General features: G+C 52.1%; 1 protein-coding gene across 3 annotated transcripts in view; it reads right to left on the bottom strand.

Annotated features, from left to right (window-relative positions):
* Positions 1–204: 204 nt before the first annotated feature.
* Positions 205–21,350, bottom strand: part of FAM110A (family with sequence similarity 110 member A) — a 125,266-nt gene continuing 104,120 nt past the window's right edge. Inside the window, exons 1-2 of one of the 3 annotated variants that reach the window (XM_007073656.3) lie at positions 11,854–12,201; positions 205–1,700 (exon numbers count right to left, since the gene is read on the bottom strand). In XM_007073656.3, the coding sequence (XP_007073718.2) occupies positions 712–1,605 (894 nt within the window). In that variant the 5' untranslated portion in view covers positions 1,606–1,700; positions 11,854–12,201 and the 3' untranslated portion in view covers positions 205–711. Of the gene's footprint in view, positions 1,701–5,573; positions 5,708–11,853; positions 12,202–21,350 lie in introns of those variants that run through there. The other 2 variants (XM_042980712.1, XM_042980713.1) reach the window with 2 other exon arrangements.

Genomic DNA, 21,350 nt, shown 5'->3' with positions numbered 1-21,350 from the left:
TGTGGGGCAAGTCTTAGGCCGGGCCAACCACTGACCTCATGCCCCCACCAGATCCTGGGGTGAACAATTACTAAGTTCTGAAGGCCCCACCCCAAGACCTCTCCCACCCCTTCTCCTTGTGAACACAGAAGAGTCTGATGACCCAGCCTTTGAAAAACAAGCATTTGTGTTTATTAACCAAAGCGGGGGGGGGGGGGGGGGGGGGGGGAGTCAGAGCAGTACAGACTCCTATCAGTCCCTCCTGTAGTCTACCCACCTAGGCCAGGCTGCCAAGGCCCTGCCCCCACCCAGAGTAAGTTCCCAGGGAACCAGGGCCCCCTGGGAGAGGAAGAGGACGTCAGCAAACGTCAGAGACCAAGGAAGAAGGAAACAGAACCGCTAGGCCTAGTAAGATCCTTTGGCCCCTCACTCTCCGTAGAGAAGGCTAAGTGCCCCAAATCCAAACCCACAATAAGAGCCAAGTAGGACTCATGTCAAAACCTCTACATGTGAAGGGCAGAGGGTGGCCCAAGGTCAAGAGGCAACTCTCTCCAGAGTCAGTCCTTGCCAGGTGGATGCTGGTCCCGCCTCTGAGGCTCCGCCTCCACACCAAGTTCACACAAGGCAGCAGCCTCCGGTCTGCCCCAAGCCCGCGAATGGATGCAGAAGAGGTCAAGGGGCCAGTTGCCTCTCTAAGATCTGTCTGTGGCAAATGCGGCGTCCCGTGGAAGCCTAGCCCTCAGCTGCTGGGGTATCGCGCGCTTGCCGCAACCCGTACAGCCACTTGATCACGCGGGCGTTACGCTCTACCACCGACACGCCATAGGGGACGCGCTCCCGCTCCCGCGCCCGCTCCTCAACAGTGGCAGAGCTGCGGCGGGAGCAGTCCCCCTCAGAGCTGCCGGGCCCAGCGCTGGGCCCGGCCAGGGACACGATGTCTGAGCTAGCCCGCGCCAGGTGGGCCACTCCCAGCCCCCTTGCCTCCTCCGGGTCCAGGCCGCAGAAGTTAAAAAATCGCTCAAGGTCGGCCGCTGCCCGCGAGAAACGCTCACTCAAATCCGACTTGGAGCGCTGCAAACCCGGGGGGCGGGCTGGGCTGGAGGCAGTGGTAGTGCCTGGCGATGGGCAGGGCTGGGCAGGTGAGGCAGGCAGGGGACGGACATCCACTCGGCGAACCGCAGCTGTACTGGGCGGTGGGCGTGGGGGGGTGGCTGGGGGCGCCTGGTGGGCTCCCTCTGTCCGTCCAGGGTTACGGCCGGCCTCGGCAGGGGACGCGGGACTATCACACAAGTCGATAAGGCTGCTAAGGATGTCCAAGTCCAGCTGGGGCCGGCGGCCAGGGCCAGGCAGGACTCGGCGGCTAGGCGTGAGCACCGTGCGGCGAGTCCCAGGGCTGAAGAGTGGCTGTTTGGACAGCAGGGGCTGCACAGGTTCCTGGCGGGTGTTGGCCACATGCAGGCTCTTGACGTACTTGGCCTTGTCAGCCTCCAGGCGCTCCACAGCACTGGGTTTCCGGGCTCCACCATCTGCTGGCCGCCGTAGCAGGTAGCCGGGGACTTTGGTCCGCAGGCGGAAAGGTAGGGCAGGGGTGTCCCGGGCTCCCGGAGTCAGTGTGTCCACAGGCATGGCTGTTACATACCCTGAGGACTTTGGTCTGGGAAGGCCGGAGAAATGAGGAGCCAGATCCAGGCAGAAAGTTGGCAGCTGGACGCCGGCAACGGCTGCAGGAGGGGAAAGACAGAGGCTGAGCGCGCTCAGACAAAGGCTCAGCAAAGACCGAAATGGGCTGAAGACGTTCCCTATTAAAAGGTAATAGCCACGCCCCTGGTTCACAGGGAGCCAATCAGAAGACAGAAAGCCACCACTGAGGGCCTGTGACTCCGCCCACACCCCCGCCTCCTTCTCAGGAGACCAGCCCCTCCTGAGGCAGAGAGGAAAAAGTGCCAAAGAATGACAGGAGCAGCCTGAGCAGAAAAGACAGGGCAAGCCACGCTTTAAAGGAAGCAAAGTGGGCTCCAGGCCATATGCTGGGCCCCAGCCAACTTAATCTCTCAACGGGTCCTCTTAACAGCTCCATTTTGCAGACAGGGAAACTGAAGCTCAGGGAGTTCAACCAACTTGATTAAGCTAACCCAGCAAACTGATGGCTCTGCCCCTTGCTTCCAACCAGGGAGGTGCCGGCACAGCAGTTTTAGGGTTGGGTGACCAAGAGAAAGCGCTGTAACCCCACACCTCACCCGGACTGGCCCCAGGGAACCTGGTCCCACCTTCTACCCTTACCCACTCAGGCAGGAAGCTGCCCTGTGCTATCCACCCGTCTGGACATGCCGGGCCCCAGGCACAGCAATAAGCCAGTGGGGGAGGAGTGTAGAAAGGCCCCACCCCCCACCCCAGTGAAGTCCAGACACTCATCGGCTTCCAGTATGGACTTCACAGTGATCCATGGATGCCTGTCAGCTAGAAATATCAGCCCTGTGCTGTGCTGCTCCAAGAGAAGCTGGAAATGCCCACAATCACAAAACCCTGCTTAAGAGCATCCAGCAGACCCTGGATCTGCCAGCAGCCATAGGATGGGCACCCAGAGGCAAGGGGGCCCACATCTGGGTGCACAGGCATCCACATGATCACCTAAGCATCAGGGCCTCGTGCCCCAGGCATCAGGCCAGCCCTGATCCTTTTTCCAAGAAAAGACTGGAGCCACAAAGTGTCCCCCGCTAACTCTCCCAGAGATGGGCCAGAAGAAAACCCACAGACCAAGTCCTGAAACTTCTCATCTGAAAAACGCGAGAGGAGGACTTCAATCCAGATGATCCCCAAGAAGACTTGTCATTCAGACCATTTACACCCGTGTTGTCTAATTCACTAGCCACATACGGCTAGTCAACCTTAACTTTAAATTTAAATTAAATAAAAACTTACAATTCAGTTCCTCAATCACACTAGCCACATTTCAAGTACACGACAGCCACTCTAGTGGTCACTACAGTAAACAAAGCAGATTAGAGCATTTCCATCCATAACAGAAAGCTATAATGCACCGCCCCGTGTGGTCACCCAGAATGACAGGAGGAGTCTGGATTGGGGTGGGAAGGCAGACATCCCTGTGTGCTAGACGTTTAACACCATCCTCTCCTGGAATCCTCCTGGAATTCAGTTGGAATTCCCCCAATGTGAGAAGGGTCACTGTCATCTGATTTTACAGGCAGGGAAAAGTGAGACTACAGAAGTGACAAACCTAGGCCCCAGAGCCGATAAATAAGACACAAATTCATATGAAGCCTAATTCACTCATCTATTATGTTTATGTAGTTTTACTCTTTGTTCTTCCCATGCCCCTAAAATACAGCTTCATGAGGGAAGGTGGTTTGTCTGTTTGTTCACTGAATCTGTTTCAGGATATTGCTTTCCACACATAATAGATGCTCAATACATTTTTCTTGAATTAAAATGTCCATGGGGACCAAATGAGAATGGGCAGACCTCAGATAAACTAGAGAGGGATGCATCCAGCCTATTGCAGGCATATGCGTCCAAGGTGGGAGGTATGGAATGTGCTAGGAAGCTGGAAGAAAGATGTGCACGAAAACTCTAGGTTCTTAAATCTTAGCATATTCGATAATAATTTTTAACACCTGTGTGGAGAGGGGCGCCTGGGTATCTCAATCGGTTGAGTGATTTCGGCTCAGGTCATGATCTCATGGTCATGGGGTCGAGTCCTGCTTCAGGCTCCTCAATGAGCATGGAGCCAGCTTAAGATTCTCTTTCTCTCTTTCTCTCTCAGGGGCACCTGGATGGCTCAGTCGGTTAAGTGTCCAGCTTCGGGTCAGATCACGCGCTCACGGTTCGTGGGTTGGAGCCCGGCATGGGACTCTGTGCTGACAACTCGGAGCCTGGAGCCTGCTTCAGATTCTGTGTCTCCCTCTCTCTGCCCCCTCCCCTGATTGTGCTCTGTCTCTCTCTCTCAAAATGAACAAACATCTTTAAAAATTTTTATAATTTTTTTTTTTTTTTTTTTTTTTACGTTTACTTACTATTGCCTGCTTGGGATTCTCTCTCTTCTCACTCTCTGGCCCTCCTCCCACTCACTCTCAAAATAAATAAACATTTAAAATATTTTTTCTCTCTCCCTGTCTGTGCCCCTCTCCTCTCTCGCACTCTCTCAAAAAGAAAATAAATAAATAAATAAATAAATAAAGTAAGTAAGTAAGTAAGTAAGTGTGGATGGAGCAAACAAACAGGTCTGCAAACGTGTCTGCTCTCCCCACCCCAAACTAGCCTCCAGCCCCCAGTCTGAGACCCGGGCCAGCGCAGCCATGGCAAGTTACCAGAACCTTGGGGGCTGTCGGGCCAGAGACAGAGCTGCTCCCAAGGCAGAAGGGATGGAGTAGGTGGGAAAGGAAAGCTGCCCCACTGGGGGCCGACCCCCAGGGGACCTCAGGCAGGAAGGGTCTGACAGGAAAGGCAGCCTTGTGTAGGTAACTAGCCTCTGCCCCACCCCCGGGCCGCCGCCTACCAAACCAGTCCGACCCGTTGGCGGCGGCAATTCCCTCCCGGGAACCATCCTGGGAAACCAGGGGAAGACGGAGGTCATATGGGCAGGGCCAGGGCAGAAGCCCCGCGCCCTCGGACCGAGCTCCTGGCCGCAGGGGCTCCTCCCGCAGCCCGGACACAAGCTAGGAGCCAAGCCGGGCTTGGGGGCCGCTGGCCAGCTCGCCCACCCGCCCGCTGCACCCCGTGCTCCTGCAGCTGCGCCTCTTACACACTCCGGTTCCTTATCTGAAACGCGGTTAAAAATAGACCTGAGCCTCCAGGTCTCCGCGAGGATGGAGAGATAAAACAGGTCGAGGACTCTCCCCAGCACCTGGCCGAAAGGCCGCGTTCCAAAAACGGGGCTCGAGGTTTTTATGATGATTCTGAAGACCCAGCTCCGCAGACCGCCCCCCTGGCAGGGGTCTCTCGGCAGCTCCAGAAGCGCCGGAGCCTCAGACAAAGGAGGCACGTGATAGAGGCTAATCCTAAACTGATCTGACCAAATCCCATTTCACAGGTGGGCAAACGGAGGTGTGGCGGCTCCTGAGTGTTAAAGCCAAGGGTCCCAGTTCCCAGGTGGGACTCGTCCTCTCCGAGGCCTCCTCTCATCGCCAACGCCCCACCTACGGGTTTCAAACGCTACCCACAAATGGCCCCTAGAGCGCCAGCTGTGAGCCCTTCTCTTGGGGCATCCCCGGGGCATGCGGCCGCACCTCGCCCCCTTCCCACCGGCTTCCCTAGAGTCAGCTTTAGGGGGTTGGGGAGCTCGGATCCTCGGTCTGGCTTCCGCCCTGCCCCGCTTCGGGACACTCTCTCGGAGACTCCCAGCGACGGAGGAGGCCGCGAGCCAGGCGGCGCGCTGTGTGACTCTGGCCGCTCACCGCCCCTCTCTGAGCCCGGGTCGACCTGGCTCTTAAGTAGGGTCTCGTCCAGGCGGGAAGGTGAGCCCCCGCCCCGTCCCCACCTTCCCAGGAAGGCCCCCCCACTCCGGCCCCGATCGCCCCCCCCACCACCCCCCACCCCCCCAGCCCCCACCCCCCCAGCCAGCCCGGACCCGCACATACCTTGCTGCGAGCGCGCCCCGCTACAGAGCGCTCCCCCGGCCCGGCCCACCTAGGGCTCAAGTAGCACGCGTTTGCGCAACTTCCGGCGGCCTGCCTCGGGCAGGTGAACCCGCCGGCCCAGGTAGTACCCGAAAGGAAAGAACGAAAGCCAGGCGGGGGCCGGAACCTGAGCCCAGGCGCGCTGGCGGCGGGCTTGGCGCCCGGACCTATCCCAGGGAGCTCTTCCGCGAGCCGGGGCCGCCCAACCCACAGCTACGCTGGCCACATCCGCACATCTGCCACCCGCAGTCCCCGTGGCCACGCGGGCCAGCGCACCCATCGTGGGAGGTGGAAAAACGGCGTCCCCCCCCCCTTCACCCCCCCTCCCGGCCTCAATGACGGCCAGTTAACGTTGACTGTGCCAGGCACGAGAAAGTGCTGTTCCTGGTATTAATCAATCCATGTTAATCTTCCCAACAACCCCTGTGAGGTGAACTCTATTATTATCCCCATTTGACTAATGGAATACTGAGGCTGGGACAGGCTGAGCTAGTTGCCCAAAGTCACCCCGAGGAGTCCGACTTGGGCACTTTCTCTCCGGACCAAGCCTTAATGTCACCCCGTTCTACCTGTGTGTCCCTGAGCAGGTTGCTGGCCCCCTCTGGCCCTCCATTTGCCAAGTGAGGAGAGTCTCACCTTCCAGGCCCAGTCAGTGTGAGTTCTTAGGCTCTGAGAGGGCCTGTAGAAGCTTCGGGCCTGCTGTAAATATTAGTGGCAAGGGCAACAATGGTAATAAAAATAGAGTGTTGGAGTCCCAGGCACTACACTTATGTAAATCTCTGGACAACCCCCACCCCCACCCCAGGGAGGTACTACTTAATGCCCATTTTACAGATGAGGAGACTGCTGGAAGGAACCCTTGGGAGGGAGGTGATTGCCTCCACCGCCAAGCCAAGCCCTAGTAGGTCACTTCAGGTGGGCACATTTGATGAGGCCAGTTTCACTGGGATCCTGAGGCCCAGAGAAGGCCCTGAGTCCTCGGGAAGTCAAAGGGGGCCCAGTTTTTCATGTCTGTGCCAAGTGGGGGCTGCACCCAGTTTGGGGCAGAGGGCTATGAGGGGACAGGAAGTGATTCAGAAAACAACTCTCCTCCCCCTGGGAGTGAGTCAGCTCTGAGGCCTCCTCCAGGCCCTGGAGCCTGATTTTAGGGGAATGAGGGAGGCCAGCCTAAAGACCATGGTTCCCCGCAATTTCCTGCTGGGTCCCTGCCTGGCCCTCTACTGAGGGTGGGAAGGATGAAGGGGGAGGGCTCCGTTAGGCAATAACTGTCATAAAAGCAAAAAATAATAATAACAATTTTCATAATATAATAAGAAATGTTCTGAGTGGTTTCTTTGTACCTGACACTGCTCTGAGCTCTTTGTATCTGTTGACTCATTTAATCCTCACACTCACCCTGAGGTACTCCTATTATGCTCCTTTTACAGTTGAGAAAACTGAGGCACAGAGAGGTGGGGCCACTTGCCAGAGGTCACACAGCTGGTAAGTGGCAGAGCCAGGATTTGAATCCGGGATTTGAATCCAGGAACAGGGCTGGGGGAGTGGAGGGAAGGGGAGGAGACAGAATCTTCAGCGTTGGGATTCAGTCACTCACCTCCCAACTTTGGCTCAGGTCACGATCTCATGGGTTCGAGTCCCACGTGAGGCTCAGTGCTGACAGCTCAGAGCCTGGAGCCTGCTTCAGATTCTGTGTCTTCCTTTCTCTCTCTCTCTCTCTCTGCTCCTCCCCTGCTCACACACTCTCTCTCTCTCTCTCTCTTTCTCTCTCTCAAAAATAAATAAACATTAAAAAATGGCAATATGGCAATGTTTTCCCAACAGACATCAGATCTCATCACTGCTCTGCCTAGGCCCACTTATGGCTCCCCATCACCTTAGAGTAAAACCCAGACTCTCTAACTTGGCACTCAGGCCTTCCAGGATCGGGGTCCCGCCCTCCCCTCCCACCTCAGCTCCGGCCTTTTCTGCTGCAGCTACATACCGCTCCCTGCTCGTCTTGAACACCCTAAGGTCTTTCTCGCCTCACCGACTCTGCACCATTTGTCCTCTGCTTCAAACCTCTTAGCTCACCTTCTTCAGGTCCCACCTTCTCAAAGAGGCCCCCCTGACCGCCCTGAGGCTCCTGCCAACTCTCTCGTCTATCTGTTCCCTTCCACGCATTCATCCCACCCTGTCGTTTTAGATATTCACTTACTGATCACTCATTTCCTATTTCTGTATTCTCATCCTCTCCCGGGACCAAGCATACAGGTGTGCACACGGCACACCATTGACTAAGTGGCAGGACTGGAAACCAGGCCACCTCAGAGACAAAGGCCCTTCACCACCAAGCCTCCTCCAAACCTCTTGCCTCACCCCAGGGCTTCCCCCATCTATCCCCCTCCCCTCCAGCCTCCCCCTTCAAGCTGGGCTCTGGCCACTTCAGATGAGCCCCGTTCTTCCTCCAAAGACATCACATCCAAACTTTTGCATGGCCGGGGTCTGCTCCTACAGTGCCTTCCCCGCTCCAGCCCTAGGGCCACCTCTGTAGCACAGACTCTGCATCCAGCCTGCCAGGGTTCAAATCCCAGCTCCCCCGGAGTAGCACTGAGCTCCTGGGTAAGATAATCGACATTCCCATGCCTCAGTTTCCCCAACCGTAAAATAGGACTTGTAACAGTGCCCCTCTCCCAACCTGTGCGTGACAAATGCCACCAAAATGTGATACTCCGGTGCCCAGCTCCTGGGTGAGGACTTCATCACCCCGAACGTTGACCCACTTTTCTCAAAGTTTGCAAATCTAAGCATGCAGAGTCGAACAGACATTTCTTCAAAGAAAGTGTACAAAGGACTGATAGGCACATGACAAGATGCTCAATATCATGAATCATGTGGGAAATGTAAATCAAAACTACAATGACATAACATGTCACATCCATTAAGATGACAATATCAAAACATATAAGCAAACAAAAAAAACCAAAAAACAAAAAAACAAAAAAACCCAAAAACAGAAAATAACAAATGTTGGTGAGGATGTGAAGAAACTGGAACCCTTGAACACTGTTGGTGGGAATATAAAATGGTGCAAAAAATAAAACAAAATAAAATAAAATAAGCCAGTGTAACTGCTGTGAAAACAGTATGACGGTTAGGAAAACTTTTTAAAGAGAATCACCATGGTTGCACCACAGTGCGAACAGACTTAATGCCCCTGAACTGAACCCTTAACAAATGGTTAAGATGTGAGACTTTATGTTATATACATTTTACCAAGAGAAGAAAAAGAGGGAGCACAGAGTCTGGGTCAGACCCCCTGGATCGGAATTCCTGCTCTGGGTGACCTCGCCCAAGTCACTAAACCTCTCTTGCATTCAGTTTCCTTTTGTGAGGTGGAAAAAAATAACAGCACAAAATTGCAAGAATCAAACGAGCACATGCTCATAAAGTACCTGGCAGAGGGAAGTGCTCGTCGAGAGGTGTTCGTGATTTTTATTCTTTGTCTAGGGGGCAAGAGGTGTGGTTTCGATGTTTACAATTTTCATGACATTCTGCACCCCCACCCCACCCCTCCCTTCCACCTCCTTCTCTTGCTGCTCATTAGAAGCCAGGCCCTGACTTGGGTGGAGACAGGGTGGCCCTCACCTGCCCCAGAAAAGGATCAGGAAGGCTCCAGGCAGCATTGAAGGGGCGGGCCAATAGGGCAGCCCAGCTCGATTTCAGCCCAGCTGTCCGGGTCAGAGACACCCAGCTGGGCATCCTCCAGGGCCACGGCAGGCCCCATTCTATTTCTGGAGTCTCCCCAGACTCTCATGCCCTGGCCTGCCTGCAGTCAGCCTTGCCCAGAACCAGCCTTGTCCAGGGCACCCTGGCACACATCTCAGCAAGGGAGAGGTGAGCGGGCTGAAGGAGGGGTGTGGGCACAGACGCCTGGAGCACTGATCTCCTATTCGGCCCAACTCCATCAACCCAATTAGCTGCGCCTGTTTGTACCTCAAGTTGCAAAATGGGGACAGAGGGGCTTGCGGTGGAGACGGAGAGAGACCACATGCAAAGCCTTAGAGAAGGGCCTGGCTCACGAGGCTGGGAAGGCGGAGGTTGGGGCCAACTCACAGGCAAGCCCACTTCCTGTCCTGGATTACCTTCTGCCCAGGCCTGAGCTCACTATCGTGGCTTCTTATCTTGGCCAGGAGACGTGAAGAAACTTGCCCAAAGTCACACAGCAAGTCAATGACAGATCACAGAGAGGGCAGTGGTCTTATGATTAAATATATAATCTATAATGACATATATATATTATATGTGTATAATATATACATATATGTGCATATGCACATACATATATGCATATGCACATATATGTATATAATATATACACATATCTATACATATAACAATACATATATACATTATGTGTATATATATACATATGTGTGTGTGTGTGTGTGTGTATATATATATATATATATATATATATATATATATATATAATTTTTCAACCAGGTGATATATGCACATGACCCAACAAAAACTCTAAGGAGAATAAGGTAAAAATAAACTCCTTCCCACTCCTATCCCCAGCCACCCAGTTCCCCTCCCTGCAACCAGACAGCTGTGTGTCCTTCCAGGGAGATTTTAGGCAGATACAAGCAACAATAATGGACATATATTCTTTCTTTCTTCTTCTTTTTTTTTTTACACGTATGGCAAAATGCTGCGCGTACTGTTTTTACCTTGCTCTTTTTACTCAATAATACGTGTTGTTTTAAGAATGTTGTTAAGGGGCGCCTGGGTGGGTCGGTCGGTTAAGCGTCCGACTTCGACTTGGGTCACGATCTCGCGGTCCATGAGTTCGAGCCCCGTGTCGGGCTCTGTGCTGACAGCTCAGAGCCTGGAGCCTGCTTCAGATTCTGCGTCTCCCTCTCTCTCTGCCCCTCCCCTGTTCATGCTCTGTCTCTCTCTGTCTCAAAAATAAATAAACGTTAAAAAAATTTTTTTAAAGAATGTTGTTAATATATTATTAATTATAATATGTGTTATTAATATACTTAATAATATACATTGTTCAATAACATCTGTGGTGCCACATCAGTACATAAGGAGCCTATCAGCCCCTGCTGATGAGCACTTAGTGTGTGTCCAGATGCACCCTGTTACAAACCACCCTGCAGCGTCACCGCACCGACGTTGTGTTGCCTTAGAAGTGGGACAGCTGGGCTGGGCATGTGCTTGTAATGGTGACAGAGACCATGTGAGTCGATCTCCACCAGCAGGACAGACAGCAAATGGTCAATAACTGTTAGCTTTAGTTAGCTTGATTAGAGGTTTGGGCACCCCTCAATTTTGCCTCACCCTAGCCCCTCCCTGCATCGCATTCCAGCCGAGGAAGATAATCAGCTCCCTAATAACTGAAAGACATAGGACATCAGATGGGTAAATGCCACTGAGAGAAACAAAATAGAAAAGGGGGAGGGCAGGGCATATGAACTCAATAAATATTTGTTGAGAGACTAAATGAAAGAGTTCATTTCTTTCTGAGTTCCCAGCGCATCCCCAGGAGGCAGGGCTCGGCCCAAGTCAGATGCTCCACTGGGACCCGTCGCGGCCCCGTCCCCAACTCCAAAGTCTCTGGTGACTAGTGGCTTCAGGTTGAGCGGCTGACTCTACCCATTCCCCCAACTTGGGGCAGATTCCCAAGAATCTAAAAGCGGCTCCAGAGCACCTGCTGCCCACCTAGTATCTACCCCAGACACGTCAGTCCCCTCGGATCCCCCCCAGAACAGCCCTCTGAGAGAGACAGCGCTGCGATTCAGAACCCCGTGGGCAGAAGGACCCCAAAGGCGCCTTGAGTCCACCCTCTGGCGTTCCAGAGAAGGGAAGACAGATGCCCAGAAGGGGCACCCAGAGGACTGCGCGGGAGAGTGGGGCAGGAGGGAGATTGTCCAGCCAGGGCTCCAGGGCTCGGCAGCCTTGCAGCTAAGAGGCTGAGAAGCTGACCCCCAGCTGCGTGTCTGGGCCTCCCAAGGCCAATCCTGATCTACCCCGACTGGAGACTTCGAGGCGGAGCAGAAAGACCTGAACTGGATTCCCCACCAGACCTCGCTGTGCCAGGCCACTTGCCTCTCCGCACCTCATTCCCTCTCATCCGTGAAATGGGGTACCAACTCCTCCCCACACATACGACGCGGGCAGGACGCATACAGCAGGCGCTCACGGAGCCCCTCGGACCCCAGCGCGCGCCCCAGACCACCCGCCCCCTCACCTGGAGCCGGCGCTAGGAGAGTCCCGGCTCCTCCAATACGGGTCTTAGAGAGGCTGACAGCTCGGACCCGAGGTTGGAATGGCCGCGCCCAACGCTGCTCGGAAGGCCCCAGCCCCGCATAAGGACCCGCCGAGGCGTCTTCGGAACTGCTCTGCGCACCCGAGGTGGACGGGGTACCTGACTGTCCCCAGGCCCCCACCAGAGCGGAGGCCCGGGGGGGCGCAGAGGAAGGGGAAGTGAGTTCGCCAGTCTCCCCCCGTCGCCGGAATGGTTTGCCCCGGACATCCTGATTGGTTCCTCGCTTCCGTTCGAACGCCGCGCCATCCCGGTTGCCAGGCGACCGCTTAGCTTCAGCCCGGGGACAGCGCGTCCAGCCCCAGCAGCCCAGCTCCGCCCCGGCTCAACCCCTCCGGCCTGTTCTTCCCTTGGCCGCTGCAACTCAGGAGCCTAGTTATTTCCCTTGCTCTGCCAGGACTTTCTCCTGGTCCCCAACAGACTATGGCACCATTTAGGGGCCCCACCTAGTCCCTAGTTCCGACTTTGCAGCTGGCTATGTGAGCCCGGGCTAGACCCTTTCCCTCTCTGTTTCCCTAACTGCACCGTGGTAAATTGTAAAATATGCATATCCAGCAGTCCCGAATTTTACTAAGGAAATGACCAAAGATATGAGCAAAGATTGATGCAACCTAGCGTTATTTACGATAGCAAAAGAATGGAAATCATTCCAATGCTCAGCAAAAGAAGGTCGGTTATATACATCCATCCTGCGGAAGAGCTAAGTCTACTGAGCTTTTTACCTGCCAGGTAGCTTTACATAACATAACTCTTGTCATTGCTCATGGCATAACCCTTCGAGATAGGAACCTTTAATTACCCCACTTTGTGATGAGGAAGGTTATGCAGCTATTAAAAATGATGTAGTTAAAGATACTTAAAGTATGAGGAAAATGCTAAGAAAGCTTTTTAAAAGTATGTTTCAAAGCACATGTACACCATAACTACGTATTAAATACATAATTGTAATATCACGTGTTTATGTGTAATCGTTTATAAAAACAGCAGTCAACTTCTTTTTTGTGTTTTTGTGGATTTTCCAATTTCCAACACTTAAATTGTCAAGGGAAAAAAAAACCCACATTTTTTAAAAGGATTAGAATAAATTAACTCTAAGCACCCTTCAAGATAAGGAAATTTCATAACTGCAAGTCACTATGGGTCTAGGGCATTGTTCAAGTTGGAACCGACCTCTGTTTTCTAGTCCAGATGGTGATCTTCACTCTTTGATTGGATTTTCAATGATTGAGCACTTACTGTGCAAATACCTTGGGCAGGTCGGGGAGGGGGGGACTAATAGTATACCAATAGCTAACAATGATTGCACATTCTGGCATGAGCACCAATCAAATCAGAGTAGATAGCATCCGAAGCAGGAAGTCTGACTATATCTGGGAGGAGCAGCGAAATATCAAAGTTGGCATTAACTGTGCCCTTTGCTAGACTGTGCTCGAGGCCTGACACACATTTTCTCACTTGACTCCCTTACCATGTGAGAAGAGAGGTTCTATTATCCTTCTCATTTTATAGATGAGAAAAGCATTGTTTATCTGGATTCAGCAGGAGTCCTCTGAACCGTTCTGTTATGTTCCCATGTGAATATACAACACGTGTTGGCAGCAGCAGTGAGGGGAGGCAAGGAGGATCCTGTGATCACAAAAGACACAAAGCAGGGGCAGATCTAGACTACATACTTCCTGAGGCTCGTACAATTTAGGGAGATCTATTTAAGGAAAGACCTACAAAATCACAGATATAAAATTAGGTAATAAAGTGATGATTTGGTTCGAAAGACAGAAGAAACCCCAACAAATAAAAAATTCCACAAATGTTGCAAAATCCAGGAAAATAATATTATTTCTATGAATTACATATTTGGCATACCTCCCTGATACTTTTCACAAACAAGCTTCTGGCTCCATGTATACATTTCATACCTCTCCTCCACTACATACTGGTGATATTGGGCACTGTAAACCCAGAGAGAGCGAGAGAGAGAGACAGAGAGAGATGACCTTTCACCCTGGTGCACCCTTATGTCACAGCACACCTCAGTGTGCTAGGTAAGGGTATTCCTGGAAGTCATTAGCAGTTGGCAATAACTTTTCACAAAAGTGACTGAAAACAACGTAAATAAAACCGCGAAGCCCGTACTAAACGTCAGGGTTCCCTTGGCCAAATCCCACAGACGGTCACACGCACTCCGACATCATCTGACACAAAGGGAAGTCTGGATGGAAAGAGAAGGTGGTTTTAACAGAGTGAGGTTTAAACACCTTACTTTGGCAAGTTTTACAGAAGCATATGACTCTGTGAACACCTTGCTAGGGTGTCTGCCGGACCTTAGCTTCCCTGTCATTAAAATGGGAATAACAACAATGGTGTCATGGTTGAATTCTTCTCTCAGATGTACAACTTTAATCAGGGGTTAGGAGAGATTTGAGATGCTTGGATAAAGGTCCTGCTGACCCTTGCGTGTTCCAAACTTGCCTCTGTCCTACGTACCCTGGAGCTTAAAACAAACAGGATAGGGGCGCCTGGGTGGTTCAGTCGGTTGAGCGCCCGACTTCGGCTCAGGTCGTGATCTTGCAGTTTGTGAGTTCGAGCCCCGCGTCGGGCTCTGTGCTGACAGCTCGGGGCCTGGAGCCTGCTTTGGATTCTGTGTCTCCCTCTCTCTCTGCCCCTAACCCACTCGCATTCTGTCTCTGTCTCTCTCAAAAATAAATAAACATTTTTAAAAAAAATTTTTTTTTAAAAAGAATAAGGAGGTGGACAAGCTGTCATTAGTGTGCCCAGATGAAAGGGAGCTAGATGATCCTTAGGGTCGCATCCTGACCTTGGCAGTGTTTTCTCCACTCAGCTCGAAACTGAGATGAAATCAGCCTCAGATACCAGCTCCCTATCCTCTGTGCACCCCATGCCTGTATTTTGTTTTGGCAGGGGGAGCCTGGCCTTGAAGTGGTTTGAGAGGCATGCACTGGGGGGGGGGGGGGGACTGGTGACCAAGGACAGTTCCTGTGTCTGAGCTTTCTGGTCCCGGGGGAGGCAGCCTATCGAGCCTTCAGGTGAGACCTCATGAGAAGTTCAGAGAGAACTGCCAAGCCAAGCCCTTCCTGAGTTCTTATCCAACAGAAACCATAAAAGAGATGAAAAAAAAAAAAAAAGATTATTGTTGTCTTAAGCCACTAAGTGTGGTGATGATTTGTTATTCAGCAGGAGATAATACCTAGGGACTTTTTACAAATTCCAACGTCCAGGTTGCACCCCAGACCAACCACATCTGAACCTCTAGGAGAGGGGCCCAGATATCAGGTTTCCATGTGCAGCCAAGGTTGAAACCCCCTGGAGGAGGTCCCCTCCCGCTTCTAGCTTGGGCAGCTCCCACTGACCTCAGGCTGGTTAGGAGTCTCTCCTCTGGGCTTCCACAGCCCCCTGTCTCAAACTGGCCTGGGGCACGTCTCCTGACTCGGCAGTCGGGAGACCTCTTATCGGGTAAGTGGAGGTGATTATAGCACCCAGCTGACCTCCTGGACAATCCCATGGTGTGTCACCTGAGAAAGGGCTTGGGGAGCATAAAAAGCGAGCTCTCCAGGTGTGGCTGTTATCACTGAGCGGCTGCTCGGGCTCAGCATTCCTCCGCCTCCCCTCCGCCTCGGCTTTCTGTCTGTCTGGACAGCTAGGGGACAGCAGCTTCCAGTTTGGAGAGAGGACTGTCCAAGTTACCCTCACCCCTGCAGACCTCCCCCCTTCATCTCCTCTTGGTTTGTTTCAGGATGTATTTACTCATTCAACAAATATTTTCTGAGCCCCTGGTCTGTGCCGGTTACTAGGAAGACAGACGGGAACACAGGGAGTTACATTCTAGTGAGGGAGACAGAACAATAGATGAGTAAGTGAACCGACAAGTGAGACATGTTATAAATAAAAATAAAGCAGAGTAAAGCAATGGGCGTAATGGAAAAGGGGCTGCTTTGTATAGCACAGTCAGGGAGGCCTCTCTGAGGTGAAGCCTAAAGCGTAAAAAAGAGGCAGACATGTGCAAATCTAGGGAAGGCTAGGAGGAACAAACATGTGCAAAGGTCCTGGGGCAAGAGTGAGTTTGGTATATTTGAGCCAAAAGGCCAACGACTGGAATGGAGAGACAGGAAAAAGACTGACATGAAATTGCTGTAGGCCACAGAGAAGAGTCTAGAGTTTAAAGATAAAAAGCAGCAGTTTCAGATCAAGATCAAGCATTCTGGGGTCAGTCGGTCAGAGTTCTAATCCCAGCTCTACCACCCACCTGCTGCCAGACTTGGGAAAGTTCCTTAAAGTCTGAACGTTCAGCCCCCTATCTTTAATGGGAATAATTGCACCTACATCGCAAGGAGTTACCTTGAGTCCCCAGGATGATGCGCACAAAACCCTTAGCACAGGACCTGGCCAAAGCATGGCTCAATAAATGTGCGTTATGCTCATTGCTGATGACAATAGCAGAGATCATACCGCACAACCATGGGGGTTCCCAATAAATCGCAAACCCTGGCAGAGAGCATACATGCTTGCACCCTGTAGCGGGCTGAACAGGGTGCCCGCACAGAACAATCGGGGCTGGCAGCAGTCTCCTGGGGGTTAGAGACAGGCTGGCAGCTGCTGGAACCAGGGCAAGATGAAGACAGGCTTGAAGATCCCGCTGGATTTGGTCCAGACTGAGCCACATCGGCTCTCCACTCCCAAATCCTCACGCCCCAGGAACAGGGTCGAGTTGTGAATCTGGAGAGCCCAGAATTCTTCTAATCCTGAGGTCTTCGGGCTGCCTGGGTGGCTCAGTCGGTTAGGCAGCCAACTCTTGATTTTGGCTCATGAACCTGTGAGATTGAGCCCAACCCAGGGTCAGGCTCTCTGCGCCCACAGCGCAGAGCCTGCTTGGGATTCTGTCTCTCCCTCTCTCTGCCCTCCACCCCCCACCTCAAGGTAAATAAATAAACTTAAAAAAAAAATCCTGAATTTTGCATTTTATCGAGTTTTAGTTATTTAAATGGAAAGGCCACACAAGGCTAGTGGCTATCGTATTAGCACAGCTCTAGAGTGGAAGTTGTTTTCTCTTCGATTCTCTTTCACTCTTTCTAGCCTTCATCCGTGTCCACTTCGCCCACGACAGGGGGCCGCAGACTCAGGGCCAAACTGGGATTTGTATCTGTTCCTTTATGAAAATGGGTCTTGTTAAAGGAAATTCACCAACTTCCGGTGTATACTTCGCTGATTTTTGACAAATGTGTCCAGCTGCAATTGCTGCCATGGAGGAGTGGCTTCCGTCACCTGGACAACCTCCCTTGTGTGTTTTACGGTCACGTCCCTCCCCCTCGCTCTGGCAGCCACTGGTCTGTTTTCTTTCCCTACGCTTTCGTCTTTTCTGGACTATCACACAAATGGGTCAGCCTTCTTTCACTTGAAGCAGGATTAGAGTTTAAGAACATTGTTTTATTCCCATTCCGTTATCCCCCCCGCCCCCAGAAGTTTTCTAATTACGGCAAATGATGCTGAGTTTCCACTCACAGAGAAAGTATGAAATTTCCTTTCACGCTGAATCTGTTTAAGCCAAGGAGCACACGTTTCCTTTAAAATGTGGAAGTCACTAATAGAACAGGTGGGATACGGATACGACAGCAATTACAAGAGTGAGACACGAGTTACTCCTCTTCGGGAAAAACACCCAATCCCACCTCTGCGTGTGACGCATGGGGGGAACCAAGACCCAGGAGGAGGTTGGCTGGCCCGGATCACATCGAGCAGGTGGCAGAAACAGGAGGACACTAGTGCTGCTCAGGACAGATGGCAGAGGCTGGGAGGAGAGGCTTGGGTCCCCTTAGGGTTAGGGGGCTGTCCCCTCCCCCCACTCTTGGGTCTGCGCTAATGGAGCTGCCCCAGGTCAGAGGCTGGGCCTGACAGATGGGATTCTACAGGGGAAAAAAGGTTCAGAGGGTGAGGGGCCTTTGTCCCAACCCCAGATGGCAGGGCCAGGCCAGAGGCAGGTGGAGAAGTAGGGCCCCTCCTGAACTGGAAGGTCGTGGCCCGGAGACAGAATCTTTGTGGAAACGTAACACCCAAGCCCCTCCACCCAAGGGACTGGTGCAGGCCTTTCCAGCTTTCAACAAGACCCCTCCACTCCACATGCAAATCAAATGCAAATGAGCCTGCAGCCACTGCACAAACCCCGCCCTCCTTTCCCTCTTGCTGAGGTCCATCCCACAGGTCCAGACACCCACGGATGTCCAGACACCCGAAGCCCCAGGCCCATCCTCAGCGCACGCTCAGACCCCTCACACCAGGACCGGGCATGAAATGGGCTCAGCTGACCCATCTCTGCCTGGAGGCTGCGTCAGACCTGGGCCACTCCTGCTGTCTCTCCCCCTATCCGTCCTCGCCCAGCTCAGGCAGATCTTTTAACACCATAAATCAGTATTGCAAAGCTATAGTGATCAAACCGATCTGATACCGGTAGGAAAACAATCAAGGGCCCAGAAATAAATCCACGCAAATATGGCCAAATGATATTTGACAAAAGAGCCAGGGATACTCAATGAGGAAAGACAGTCTCTTCAACAAATGGTGTTGGGAAAACTGAATATTCACATGCAACGCATGAAATTAGACCACTCGCCTTACACCACTCACAAAAATTCACTGGAAATTGATTAAAGGCTTAAACCTAGGACCTGAAACCATAAAACTCCTAGAAGGAAACACAGGGGAAAACTCCTTGACATTGGTCTTGGCAATTATTATTCAGATATGACAACAGGGGCGTCTGGGTGACTCAGTCGGTTAAGCGTCCAGCTCTTGATTTCGGCTCAGGTCATGATCTCGAGGTTTGTGAGTTCGAGCCTCAGGTCGGGCTCCATGCTGACAGCGTGGAGCCTGCTTGGGATTCTCTCTTGTGCTCGCTCTCTCTCGGCCCCTCCCCTGCTCATGCTCACTCTTTCTCTCAAAATAAATAAATAAACTTAACAAAACAGATGTGACAACAAAAACACAGGCAACAAAAGCAAAAATCAACAAATAAGGACCACGTCCAACTAAAAAGCTTCTACAAAGCAAAAGAGAAAACCAACACAATGAAAAGGCAGCAGCTCAAGTGTCCATCGATAGGCGAATGGATAAAGACGTGGGCTATATATACAATGGAATATTACTCAGCCATAAAAAAAAGAATTAAATCTTGCCATTTGCAATGACACGCACGGAGCTAGAGAGTATAACGTTAAGCAACAAAGTCAGAGAAAGACAAATACCATTGAGTTTACGTGTGGAATTGAAGAAACAAAACAAAGGAGCAAAGGGAAAAAGAAAGAGAGAGAGGCAAACCAAGAAACAGACTCTTGACTATAGAGAACAAATTGATGGTTACCAGAGGGAAGGGGGTAGGGGAATGGGGGACCTAGGGGCTGGGGATTAAGGAGCACACTTGTGATGAGGACCGGGTGTTGTATGGACGTGTTGAATCGCTATATTGCACACCTGAAACTAACACAGCACTGTATGTTAACTAACTGGAATTAATGATAATAATAAATACAATAAAGTAAAAATAATAAAATGAAAAGGCAGCCTTTGGGATGGGAGAAAATATTTGTAAACACGTATCTGATAAAGGGTAAATATCCAAAAAATATAAAGAACTCCTACAACACAATAGCAGACAAAAAAATCCAATTGAAAGATACACAGAGTAGGGGCGCCTGGGTGGCTGAGTCAGTTAGGCATCCGACTTCCGCTCAGGTCATGATCTCGCGGTCCGTGAGTTCGAGCCCCGCGTCGGGCTCTGGGCTGACAGCTCAGAGCCTGGAGCCTGCTTCGGATTCTGTGTCTCCCTCTCTCTCTGCTCCTCCCTTGCTCTCGCTCTCTCGCTCTCTCTCTCCAAAATAAATAAACATTTAAAAAAAGAGTATTTGTGTAGACATTTTTCCAAAGAAGACACCCAGTTGGCCAACAAGTACATGAAAAGGTGCTCAACCATCACTCATCATCAGGCAACCGCAAGTCAAAACCACGATGAGATATCGCTGCACACCTGTCGAAATAGCTATTACCAAAAAGACAAGAGACACCAAACGCTGGCACGGCTGTGGAGAAACGGGAACCTTTGCGGGCTGCTGGTGCAATCGTAAATCGGTGCGAGCCACTATGGAAAAGAGCGCGGAGGTTCCTTTTCTGCCAAAAACAGAACCAGCACGTGCCCCGGCTGTGTCACCTCCTGGCGTGTGGCCGAAGAAAATGAAATCAGAAGCTCAAAGACCGATCGGCACCCCCAACGTTCATGGAAGCACAACTTACAAAAGCCATGGAAGCCATGGAAGCCATGGAAACAACCTAAGTGCCAGCGACTGACGAATAGGTGACGAAAACGTGAGAAGGAAAGGGACAGAATGCAATATTCCTCAGCCCGAGGAAGAAGGAAGGCCCGCCACGTGTGACAACAGGGATGGACCAGAAGGGCATTTGGCTAAGTGAAGTAATTCAGACAGAGAAAGACCACGGGTGATCTCGCTTATAGGAGGAGTCACAAAAACCGGATTCACAGAAACAGAATAGAGCGGTGGTTGTTAGGGGCTGGGGGAAAAGGGGGGAGAGGTTGGGCAAAGGGACCAGCACTGGGACGTCCCCCAGTGCTTCCCCGGCCAGCTCCCCGTCACCCACGCCTCCGGCTCTGAGACATGGTACCTTCACAGCCGGGCCCTCGAACACCCCTTCAACAGCTCTGGTTTGCCTCACTCGCCGTGCGCAACACCTGAGATTATTTTATGTATTTGTTTTCTTGGGTTTGCTCGCCTCGGTTCCACAAGGGCAGGGGGCCTGGCCTGTATCTCCCATGCCTAGAACACCGCCTGGCACATAGTAGGGGCTCCATAAACATTTGTGAGCGAAGGGAGGGGGGTGGGAAGGAGAGGAAGGAAGGACCGAATGCCCCCACCGAGGCCCCCCGAAAGAGGCAGACAGATTGGAGCGGAAAATATGACAATAACCACTTGTTCACTCGACAAAGTTACGGTGCGGGCCAGGCACCGACGTAGGGGCTGGGGACACTGTGGTGAACAAGACAAATTGCCTCAGCTTTCCAGGCCCACGGCTGGTGGGGGAGACTGAGAAGCCACAGGGGTCACTGTTCTGAGTCATCTGTGAGGTCCTGATGAGGCCCTGAACCCAAGCCGGGGGTCAGGGCAGGCTTCTAGGAGGAGGCGGCCTCTGGGTTGAAACCCAAAGAGTGAGCAGTGGGGAACTCACCAGAAAACAGGAGGAGGACAGAAAGAGATTGGAGGTGGGAAGCCGGGTCACAGAGGTCACACAGGCCCTGGAGGGGTGGTGGGGTGGTGGGGAGCGATGCAGGGACCCTGTCGTGGCATTACTCCTTACCCCGTTTTACAGACAGAAACACAAGAGACCCAAATCAGAGCGAGGACAGGCCC

The sequence above is a fragment of the Panthera tigris genome, chromosome A3, assembly GCF_018350195.1.
Source record: "Panthera tigris isolate Pti1 chromosome A3, P.tigris_Pti1_mat1.1, whole genome shotgun sequence".
Classification (NCBI taxonomy): domain Eukaryota; kingdom Metazoa; phylum Chordata; class Mammalia; order Carnivora; family Felidae; genus Panthera; species Panthera tigris.
Note: the sequence above shows the minus strand (reverse complement) of the source record. Positions and strands in the feature narration are given on the sequence as shown.